A 12,556-nucleotide genomic window follows, 5' to 3' on the forward strand; every position below is an offset into this window, starting at 1 on the left:
GAATTCCACTGTTTTTGCTGTCACAGTAAGTCTTTGGTGTTCTTGCTGTCCATTTTATAAGGTTGAGTTTTCTAAGTGTTGCCATTATTGGAGGCCGAGTGAGAGTAGGCGACTGAGCTAGACTAAGATTGATGGTCGCCTCAGCCTTTGAACAGCTCGTTCTTCACACCAGTCCCTTTTGTGTTGAATAAGGTTTGTATTGTTGAAAGTGTTAGCAGAGAATCCTCCATCACTGATTTCTTTTTGCACATTTATTACAAACCACAAATTTGTTATCTCTTGTAAGAAGACAATAAAACTGTTAGACTGGCGAGGACGTGTTTTTGTATTTTGGTAATGTTGGAACTTTGTCTTGCATGCATTTATCCTTCAAGATCAGATGTTAAGATCAGCTAATTTGCTGATCACCTGTCAAGTCATTTGGAGTCAAAATTGGCTGATTTTGATTTGTGATCAGTTGATCAGATCAGGCCGGTCTTTCACATATGAGAGAGAAGTAGAGAAATTCAACAGACAGCAGCAGAACATGTAAAGACCACTCGTGGAGTGGCTAGAGGATGTGAGGAGGGAATGCCAACCAGTGTGCCACCACTTTACTTGTACTGTTTCATTTATTTAAAGGCGGGTAGTGGTTAGGAATTAGAACATCAAACCCTGAAGTTGCAGGTTCAAATTCAGCTATTGACACCATGTGACATCGAGCAAGTCATGTGACCTGCCTGTGCTCCAGTTGGAAATACAAGAGAATTATAACCAATTGTGTCTGAAATGTTGTAAGTTGCCTTGGATAAAGGAGTCAGGAAAAAAAATAATAATAATAGTTAAAATTTTTGTGTTATTTCAGATTTACAGAAGAATGGCAGCTTCTCTCCACCTTCATTTGGTCAGCACTCTCTTCAATGCAAAGAGAAAGCTATGAAGAAATCAGCAAGAGGATCAGAGAACCTGACAGCAGCCTTTTTGCAGTGCAGTTCTCTCCCTGCTAGTGGTGTAACACAGACAGAAGCCATCAAAACTGATCGACAGCAAGTGAAGGAAGAGATCCAAATTCATTCTGCAAAAAAAACATATTGTTGCCCTGAATGTGGTAAGTCGATCTCAACGAGAAGCCATCTTCAGAGGCACAGAAAAATCCACGCAGGAGAAAAACCTCATTGCTGTCCAGAATGTGGAAAGTCATTCTCCAGAAGAAGCCATCTTCATAACCACATAAGAATTCACACAAGACAAAAATATCATTGTTCAGAATGTGGTAAGTCTTTCCAAAGCAGAAGCCGTCTTCAGAACCACAGAAGAAGCCACAGAGGAGAAAATCCTCATTTTTGTCCAGAATGTGGTAAGTCTTTCTCATGTATAAGCAATCTTAAGAGGCACAGAATAATCCACACAGGAGAAAAACCTCATTGCTGTCCAGAATGTGGAAAGTCGTTCTCAAGAAGAAGCCATCTTCATAACCACATAAGAATTCACACAGGAGAAAAATATAATTGTTCAGAATGTGGTAAGTCTTTCCAAAGCAGAAGCCATCTTCAGAACCACAGAAGAAGCCACAGAGGAGAAAATCCTCATTGTTGTCCAGAATGTGATAAGTCTTTCTCATGTATAAGCAATCTTAAGAGGCACAGAATAACCCACACAGGAGAAAAACCTCATTGCTGTCCAGAATGTGGTAAGTCATTCTCATGGAAATGCCATCTTCGTAACCATAGAAGAATTCACACAGGAGAAAAACCTCATTGCTGTCCAGAATGTGGTAAGTCGTTCTCATGGAGAAGCCTTCTTCAGAACCACAGAATAATCCACATAGGAGAAAAACCTCATTGCTGTCCAGAATGTGATAAGTCATTCTCATTGAGAGGTAATCTACAGAGACACATGAGAATTCACTTTGGAGAGAAACCTTTTTGCTGTCCAGAATGTGGCAAACGATTCTCACGTCCAAGCGCACTTAGGTGCCACAGAATGATCCACACTGGAGAGAAGCAGTACACCTGTTCTGAATGTGGTAAAGGGTACTCTTCCAGAAGAAGTTTTCGAAGACACACACAAAGTCATATTGAAGTAAAGCCTGTCCCAGAATTGAAAAATGATCTTTCCATTTGCTCATCAACCAAAAAAATTAAAAATAAATCTGAATGAGGTAAAGGACTCAAGGATAAAGTAGTTAATAAGTACATATGAATAGTGGAGAGAACACTGAAGATGGCAAACAGATCGTAAATGTAAGGTAACCTCAGAGCCACGCATGACTTCACACTGGAATGAACACACTGGAATACAACACATTTCACAAAAAGCTAGAATCTTCTTCAACAACTTAGAAGTGCAAGAAAAAAACCTCGTTGTTGTCCTTAATATGATTAACGCTTTTCAGACAGCAGTGGCCTTCATATTCATAAATGACTGGCTTACTTGTGGTAAGCCTCTTAGCTGTTCTGAATGTTGAAAGTGGTCCTCCTGTAACAGCTGTCATCAGCAACATGTAAGATTTCATGGAGGACTCAGAAACTGTACTGCCAGGACGACAGCCATACAGGGACTGACCATCTCTGCACCAGTGCTGTGAAATAAGATGGTGAACAATACAAACACCAGACAACAGAATGAGGTAGCAACAGTACTGTGTGTTGATAACAACTTCAACCACAGAACACAACTGAAAGTTCAATGTAATAATGAAAAAAATGGAGAAATCAAATTTAATCCACCTTGCAGTGCCAACTACCTGGAGATGCCAGTGACAACAAGGCAAATATTTCTGTTTCGGAGCTTTGGAGATGGGGGCCTTATCTGAGTAGCAATGAACTTTTACCGTCTCTGGGATGTCATCTGATGGCTGACGCCTGGGCTGAGTGCAGACAGCTGTTCTTAACTCTGATAACGAAGAAGTCATTTAGTGACGTCAGCTGACACCCAATGCTGTCCAATCAGATACTGGGGAGGGACAGTCGAGGAGGACAGGAGACTAAAAAGAGAGCCGTCACATGACATAGCAATGTAGAGGGGCTTTATAAGACTTTTACACTAATTTAGGTTATCATTTATAAATGACTAGCAAAATACCCGTGCTTCGCAGAGGTGAAGTACTGCTTTAAAATTTTAAATAATAAACTGAGGGAAAATGTACTAATAATTATTTGTTAAGGATCTCTTTGTATACCACGTTGTCAGTTCGCCCCTCCGGTTGTAATATGACCAAGCTGTGCGCTGAGCTTACTCTTGAGCATGCAATGTATAGTTGGCCATGTGAAAAGCAGTCCTGCCTCAAATCAATGCCACCCTTTTGTAGGGTCTGTCCCTGAGACTTATTAATTGTCATTGTGAAGCAGAGCCTTACTGGAAATTGGAGGTGTTTGAATTGAAATGTGAGATCAGAGGGTATAACGGGGATGCGAGGAACAAAAACTCTTTCCCTGACCCTCCGCCAGTAAAAATAGTTGCCTCAATTAGGTTCTTTTGCAAGCATGTGACCTGAAGTCTCATGCCATTACAAAGTTTCGGTGGCTGTAAGTTTCTCAGTAACATTATTGGTGCCCCAACCTTCAAAATTAGATTATGCTCAGGAGTGCCTGGAGGATTCAGAGTGTGGACCGAGCTGCAGGCTATGGACGTCTATATATACGTAAGTAGGATTCAGTTAGCGTTGGGAACCCGCATGCCAAATTTCTTGAAGATGGGCCCATTAAGTAACAAAGACTATTGGAAAGGTCAATATGGCGGCCGACAGTGGTGTCATACCACCGAAATAAGTATGTACATCGGTTTCGTTTAGCGCCGGGAAGCCGCCTACCAAATTTCGTGAAGATGGGGCCATAAATAAGAAAGTTTAACATGGCGGACGTTGTCGACCGTTATGACCGTTACATGTAGAATTTCGAAATGAAACCTGCTTAACTTTTGTAAGTAAGCTGTAAGGAATGAGCCTGCCAAATTTCAGCCTTCTACCTACACGGGAAGTTGGAGAGTTAGTGATGAGTGAGTCAGTGAGGGTTTTGCTTTTTATTAGTATAGATGTATATGTGTATGTATACTGTATATGTGTGTGTGTATATGTATGTATGTATGTGTGTGTATATATACTGTGTGTATATATATATATATATATATATATATATATATATATATTAGTGTATATATGGTTTTGGCAGGCGGCACGGTGGCACAGTGGGTAGCGCTGCTGCCTCGCAGTTAGGAGATCTGGGGACCTGGGTTCGCTTCCCGGGTCCTCCCTGCGTGGAGTTTGCATGTTCTCCCCGTGTCTGCGTGGGTTTCCTCCGGGCGCTCCGGTTTCCTCCCACAGTCCAAAGACATGCAGGTTAGGTGGATTGGCGATTCAAAAATTGGCCCTAGTGTGTGCTTGGTGTGTGTGTGGGTGTGTTTGTGTGTGTCCTGCGGTGGGTTGGCACCCTGCCCTGGATTGGTTCCTGCCTTGTGCCCTGTGTTGGCTGGGATTGGCTCCAGCAGACCCCCGTGACCCTGTGTTCGGATTCAGCGGGTTGGAAAATGGATGGATGGATGGATGGTTTTGGCAGCCAAGCACTTTTTTTCCAACCTAGAAGATGTCTCTTGAGATCCGTTTAATCGCCTCGTTGATTGCATGTCCTCCAAGGTAGTTTCAATCCCCATTTCCTGCACCGAGTCATCTCCCCTTTTATGAGTGACTGTGTTAGTCGCCGTACTTCGTAAAGGTCTTTGAACGCACTGAATACTTGTAACTGTTGTCGCCAGTCAGCTACTTTCGACAGGGAATGGAAGCAATTGTCGAGTAACAAAAATTATTTGTAAGTGATTTCGCATTGAAGAAATAGTAAAAACTTGATCACTTGGGTCAATACCTAAGAAATACACACAGCAAATGCAATTGAGAATACACCAGAATCTGTATGATTTAATTGTTGCTGTGCGTCTTCATAAACTACGGGAGGTTTGTAAGGAAACAAAGCATGAAGGAAACGAAGCTGCTCTTCGGTGAGGTTGAATTTTTTTATCAGCGTTTAAACTGTTATAGACATGAATTACAGCACCATCATAATAGGTACACACCCAGTGAGTCACTCGTTCAGTAGCTGCAGAAGGTAATATTTGAATATGTTTTGCATTTTGTGGAATGGGCATTATAGGTATGTCAGGAGTCCACATTAGCAAAACCTCTTGAGGTTGGAAAATTGTATGCGCAGCTAAAATTTCGTTGAATTTGCTCATGTGATCTGTTGATAAATAATCATTATTTACCAACTCATTCCTTGCAAAATCTGACAGTGGTAAGATCACTCGTTCCATAACACTAAACACAAAAACTAAGTAGACACTAACACTAAAAAACGGCAACACCGCCGGGAAGAACACTAAATGAGATATAATAAATAAGTTTAGTAGACTTTTACTTTAACTGCTTTATTATAGCAGGTGAGGACGCTGGCGCACACTTGTTGTTGCCGCTCCTCCCTGTTAACAACACTTTTCGCAAAATTCGCCTTAATTCTGCATTTTCTTACGCTTGTTTTATTTCGTTTATTGTACGTATAGTTCATGGATACAGCTGACTCAAATTGCATGGATTTTGCTTAATATTTACAGATTTTATGGACTCCACTTTACTAGGAACAGCTGAGCCTGTGGATCACGGGACGAAACCTACGAACATTTCTTTGTACCTGGCGATCTCGCACCTCAGGATGATCTGTCTCCGTGATTATATTCGCTATGCTGATCTGCTCCCGTTTCATCTCACAGTACCCTACAACCGGGAATTGACCTGATGTTCATACTAACCTGGTTTATGGCTTATGGCTCTGGGGCGATCACGCCTGAAATTACCAAGCGTTACTGTTTATGGCTGTGTATTGGAACATCCAAATCCTGCTTCCTCCTCCTGCTGTGCTTTCTGCTACTTGCTATCGCCGCTCACCTACGCTACCACACCCGCCTGTCCTACTGGCTCCGTTGTGCTGTGCTGCTTCTACACTGCTATCAGCTAAGTATCACTCACTATTTTAGCGCTTTGAGTACTGAGAAAAGCGCTATATAAATGTAATGAATTATTATTATTTATTATTAAATACTAAAGTACAAAAACGAAGTAGAAAGTAACACTAAACCGCAACACCGCCAGGAACATTGGCACACCGTGTCTACTAAACACTAAGAAACACTAAAGGAAAAAATACTACTCAGTAAGTAGCGCGTCTACTAAACAGTAAATCAGTAAAGGAGAAAGGACTAACCGCGTCAGCTGTGGAGCTCAGCTCGGAGCAAAATGAGGTGAATGGGAGGGGAGATGATCACGTGACTCCAACACCCGCCTTCACTCTCCGTCCCTCCACAAACACAGATCCCAACTCTCCTTTCGCACACCGCATCTACTAAACACTAAGAAACACTAAGTAGAAACACTGAAGGAATCCATATTACTAACCGAGAATGGTAAACCGGATGGCATGGATGCAGGTACATGGCGATGGGACCATGAGACGTACTGCGCAGGCGCGTACAGCGCACGTCTCATAAACCGCAAGCGAAGTTATATCCACCGCGCTCAAAGGAGTCACGGCCCAAAAACGAAAGAGCTCAACTGACGTGAATGAGAAATGAAGCCACAACGCGCCCATAGCTAACGACTACCGACACAGCCACACAAAAAAGAAGATTCTGCGCTGCAGCCCAGATTAAAATGGAAGAGGCTATGGCGGCCCCACAGGTCCACAATGTTGGTACGGAAGGCTCAGGCGTCGCCACCATATTGTGAGTGGCGCTACTATGGAAGGCCCAGGCGTCGCTGCTAGGGGTGGGCGGTATAACCAAAATTCTATATCACGGTATTTTTCTAAATTATCCCGGTTTCACGGTATTTGACGGTATTTTTTCCCATGCATGAGTGGATGTTAACCACATTTTCCACTACAGTAGACTGGCTAAGAATAACCTCTTCCAGTGTCAAGAGCATTGTACATTGTACAAAAAAAATATTTTAATGTGTACACAAGTATTAATACAGGTTTGCATGGCCCTATAAAGTGATAGTTTTCAAGGGGGCACTAATGAAGAGAAGGAATCACATTGACATGACAGAGGCAGTCAAAATATAGAACCTTTTTATTGAACAAATTTTGCAAAAACTTAAAACTATAATTTTGACAACATATTTTCAACCATCCAAAGAGGTATTTAGACTTAGGAAAATATCCAGACGTGCTTGTCAAAAGTTGTATTGCACTGAACATGTCTTAGAAAAGGAATAAATAGTAAATATTTTTGTAAAACAACTACATTTTCTGTTAATGTTAACAATCTCTGTCCACTGACACGTTAAAGTGACTTTTTAAACAACTTTACCATCATTAAACTGCATAATATTTAAATTAATAAATAATGACAATAAAATAAATAATAGTATTATTACTGATAGTTGTACTATTACTTCAAGGCTTCAAGCCCAGGTGCATTACACAGTATTCACCAAATTAAAATAAAATAAAACAAGTGCAATCTTGGTGATGACATCTTTACCAACTGAACCATCATTTAGGCAAACTGCATTAATATGGACCTTGCTTCAAGCTAAGCTATATACATAAATAATAAAACTAAAACTTTCATTTATAATGCTATTTGTGTTATAGCCCTGCGGAATCGCATTAGGACCACGGTGAATAAAAAAATACGGACACGGGGAAGAAAAAAAACAAACTATATGTCGAGAATAAAGTCAACATTTCCACTTTATTCTCTCCGTTTATGTTGAGATTAAAGTCGACATTTCCACTTTATTCTCATAGTTTACTTTATAATTAAAGTAGAATGTCGTAAACTAAACTTCATCCTAAAATCATTGTTTAATTTACTAGATTTTCTCAAACCCCATCATAAGTTACTGTAGCACATTAAATACTTTTGTGTTAAGTGTTCCCCGACCCAGTTGTTAATCACTACGCTTCTTAAACTGACTTCCTCCGCACTAATAGGAGACGGCGATCACCGCACAGAATCCATTCACTTCATGATATTCCTGCTCTCTGAAAATTTACAATGCTAAGATAAATACTTGATATCATTTTCATGATGAAATGCATTAAAGCAGGTATTACACATGCATGGTAGTGAGGTGGTAGTGCTGCTCCCTCGCAGTAAGGGGTCCCCAGGTGTATGTTCAGTGTAGAGAACTTTATGGCAGGTGTGACGAGGCTCCAAAAAACTGGATGTATGAATGGGTATCGCACAGGTTTAACTTAAATAGTGTGTAAATGTTGGGTTTGTGATCTGCTGGTCGGAGACACGAACACAGAATTCAATGGATGTTCTTCTGAGCAGGCTTTCTTTATTGCACGCGTGCTGTCTCTATCTGACGTACCAAAACCCCAGTTCCTATCCTTCCTTTTTCTTTCTCCATGTAACCAATCACCACACGATAAACGTCTTTGTGAAATTAAAACTAGTTATAAACTTAGCCCACGGAGTGTTCAGAACTTTAAAAATATCTTCTTTAGACATGTTTAATTATGCCATCCATTCAGGTTGGCGCCCATCCCTGAATGAGTCGCCAGCACATTGCAGGGTGAATACGAGCAAAACACACACTAGCAGGGTCAATATAGCACAACAAAACCCCACATCCTACATAACTTTGAAAGGTAACTGAAGCACGCCGAGTAAACCCACCAGAAAAACATGCAAATGCAAGGCAGGGGACACCCGGGACCCCATTGCTGCGAGGCAGCAGTGCAACCTCCACGCTGCGGTGCCCCCACATGATTAATACCTGCTTTAATGCATTTCACCATGAAAATTATATCAAGTATTTATCTTAGCATTCTAAATGTTCAGAGAGCAGGAATATCATGAAGTGAATGTATTCTGTGTTGCGATCGCTGCCGGCGCCTCCTCTTAGTGCAAGTGGAAGTCAGTTTAAGAAGCTCTGAGAACACTTAACACAAAGCATTTAATGTGCTATATAACTTATGACGGGGTTTGAGAAAATCTAGTAAATTAAATATTCATTTTACGATGAAGTTTAGTTTACGATGTTCTACTTTAATGACAAAGTACGAGAATAAAGTCAACATGTCGACTTTAATCTTGACATAAATGGTGAGAATAAAGTAGAAATGTCGAGAATACAGTCAACATGTCGTCACACTATTACACAGCACCCAGGTACATTACACTGTATTGAAAACAAATAAAAGAAGTACAACTTGGCTTGCAGTATTATCCAGTAGTATAGAAACAGTATTCACACATTTGAACATAATGGTCCACATCTGACCTTTTAAAACCAAAGTATCTCCAGACAACGGACGTGACTCCTTTTTTTCGGCAGAAGTTCTTCTGTGTCATCATGTTCAATTTTATCGTCAGCTACAGCTTCAGTTTCGGAATGTTCTCTGTCCATTTTCACTGCGCAATACCTACCCTACCACACCTATTTAGCGGTGTAGCAGTGAAAAAGAGGCCCCCGCGCAAGAAATCGGTGTTTATCAGTGTAGCAGTGAAAAAGGTCCCCACTTGAACAGTTTCCCGCTGCGCCACGTTCTGAATGTCGTTTAGGCAATTTAAACCAGTGTTGCGGTAAAGAAAAATCCATATCATAACAAAAATAAAAAACGGTTTTCGGTATGAACCGGTATACCCCCCAGCACTAGTCGCCGCCATATTGTGTGTGGCACTCCTGCGGAGTGAAGTTAGGAATAATGTGCTGCTTGGGATTGTATAAACCGCTGAACGCTTTACACCAAATTCAAACACAATACAGCTCAACGATACAAACACGAGCCCACCTGGATAAGATCAATGAACGCAGGCGCCTACAACGCATGTCTGAAACTGCGGAAGCACAGTAGGCACGGGTTCAAAACGAACGAGCTCGACTGACGGATATACAAACACGAGCCCGCCTGGATAAAATCAATGAACGCAGGCACCTACAACACGCGTGTGAAATGCCGTGGGCAAAGCGGGCACAGCTCCAAGACGAACGAGCTTGACTAATGTATTTCAGGATACCCAACGCCGGGGGTAGGTGAGCGAAGCGAGCAGGGGGCAGAGCCCCCCTTGTAAATACTATTCAGTAAGCACTGCGTCTACTAAACAGTAAAGGAGAAAGGACTAAACACTATGGAAAAAGAACGGCAAGACCGCATCAGCTGCGGAGCTCAGCTCGGAGTGAAACGAAGTGAATGAAATGAGGTGAATGGGGGGAGATGATCACGTGACTCCAACACCCGCCTTAACTCTCCATCCCTCCACAAACACAGTCACACCTCTCCTTTATATATATATAGATTGGCCAATTTTAAAATAGTTTTTCTTGCTATTCAAATTGTAATATTAAAATCACTCATAACTTGGTCATTTTGTCATTATGGGGATAGCATAGTATTTTCACAAACTACAGAGCTGGAAAGAGCTTTAAAACAACATGAGAACCATTTCTGTTCACTTATATTTAGGTAGAAATTGCCAGTCAAAGTAATAATCCAGCACAGAGTTCAAACTTTGTCATCTTAAATCTCCTTATTGTTGTTGATCCAAGACACGTGCAATTTCAGTTCCATGGGTCACTCTGATGATCAAATCAGCAGGCCAGGTCTCGTTAAAATCTCTGACGATGAGGTCCATATGTGTGATGATGTGACATGGAGTGACCTGCATGTGTAGATATAACATGGCTGTCCTGATGCTGTGTGAGCTTTTAAGCTGCTGGACACGGCGTGTTTAGATACGAACCAAAGGCAGCTGGCATTAACAGCAGGGATGGCACTTACTTTTGCTTCAATGGAATTGGCACAATGAGACTTTTAGTAGTAAGTCAAGTCTGGTGACAATGGGCATTACTGTCACACATGAAACTGCGTATTTCACCTGTCAGAGACAACACAACAGGTGGCATTCGTAATGCAGCCAGAAGAAGTCGCCATTGCCAGGCAAAAATCTGTTAGACAAATATGGTAGGAGATCAAAATGCATTATCGTCAGAGCACTGGGCTAAAGACTGAACAAAAATAAATGAACAGGTGATAATAACAGAGAAGACTGGAAAATAGAGGACTGTGAAGAATGAAACATGACGTCATTTATAAAGGAATCAAACTCAGACACATTTAATGTTTTTGTCGAATCTTTAGGATTAGCGGTAATTGACTCTACTGGCACATTCACAGTCTATGGAGAGAAATGCGTAGACAACGACATTAGTCAGCCTGACCAGAATGAAGTCAAAAAGCTGAGGAACTCAAACATTTCCAGCAGCAGAGCTTTCATATTTGGAGGTGGCAAAGTTGTGCATTCCACCAAACGAGTGAAAATTCCTGTAAAGATTGAAGAGACACGATGTGGCACTGGTACAGAAGTGTTGCCAGCTGAAATGCCAATGTTGTTAAGTAAAGAGAGTAGAGGTTGGGAGCAGGCACTGATTACAGTGAGCTGTCACACCCACCACACGGCGAGCCCCCCAGATTGAGACCTGAGTGCAGCCGTGCAGCAGGTGACACCTCATAAGGAAACTGAACAGTCAGAGGTTTGTTAAGGTGGCTGGAGTGCCAGTCCTGTTACCAACACCCATGTTTTCACTGCAGGTTGGAGGACCTGCTTGCTGATTAATGTCATACTCAGGATGGATGTTCAGTTAAACATCCTTAGAAATGGCAGGGACACTTTTAGGTTTGTCATGAAGGCCGTGATCACTTCGACCGTGTGACTGGAGTTTGTAAGTCTCAACGGAGCAATAAGTACACAGCAAGAAATCTACACAGAGAATCTTCAGACCACTGCCATAGAACCTTCTAGAGTCACAAAAAGAGATGATTTCCTCAGTGCACCTGAACTGGGACAACTCAAGTCAAAAACAGGGCTGACTCTCTGGGTGGGCAGCCAATGCAGACCTAATGTAATGTTTGATGTCTTCATCTCAACATCCATCACAAAACCTGTTAAGGTGCCAAAAATTCCATGAAACCAAGCAGGTCACTTGCAAGATGAATTCTGGGAAAGTGGCCTTGAAGTTTCAACACCAAGGAAGAGAGGAGTGTAATAAGAGTATAAGTTTAATGTCATTGTGTTCTTTACAATATTATTTTATAAATCCATTCACATGTACAGGCCAGGCCAAAGTTAGCCCACAGGGGCTCTCAGCATTTAGAAGTGCTGGGCCAAGCATAGGACAAGATAGACAAAGACAGTTGGAGGAATGTATAGTCAGCCTAAAGACAGGCGTATACTATGTCATCCTCTGTTAACAGTCAGCACAAAATCTTCTTTCCTTGTTTGGAAATGGACTTTTTACCTAAGTAAGGGCCTGCACGTGGACAAGACAATATAAAAAGACTTGGACAGCAGCGAAACACATTGAAGCCGACGGATGGATGGGTGATATTGTCATCCGTCCTGAAAACCCTTCCAGCGCAGCGACGAAAAATGGCAGACTGTATAGATCAAGATCCCACCTTGGTATTTGTCTTGCTATTGGCTTCCCGTCTGTAATGCCGCGTAAATCGTCAGTAAAGAAAGCTAAGTTATTTTTTCTTATGTGATTTTTACCACCGTATCACTATGGGAGGGATAT

At 41.7% G+C, this 12,556-nt stretch overlaps 1 protein-coding gene across 4 annotated transcripts in view; it reads left to right on the forward strand.

Moving 5' to 3' along the window:
- LOC114652509 (gastrula zinc finger protein XlCGF26.1-like) overlaps positions 1–12,556 on the forward strand; it is a 90,436-nt gene that overhangs the window by 12,112 nt on the left and 65,768 nt on the right. The window contains exon 3 of one of the 4 annotated variants that reach the window (XM_028802879.2): positions 845–3,110. The exons of the other annotated variants lie outside the window; for them this stretch is intronic. Coding sequence (XP_028658712.1) covers positions 845–2,139 — 1,295 coding nt within the window. The 3' untranslated portion in view covers positions 2,140–3,110. Of the gene's footprint in view, positions 1–844; positions 3,111–12,556 lie in introns of those variants that run through there. 4 annotated transcript variants of the gene reach the window in all.

This window comes from Erpetoichthys calabaricus, chromosome 5 (assembly GCF_900747795.2).
Source record: "Erpetoichthys calabaricus chromosome 5, fErpCal1.3, whole genome shotgun sequence".
NCBI lineage: Eukaryota > Metazoa > Chordata > Cladistia > Polypteriformes > Polypteridae > Erpetoichthys > Erpetoichthys calabaricus.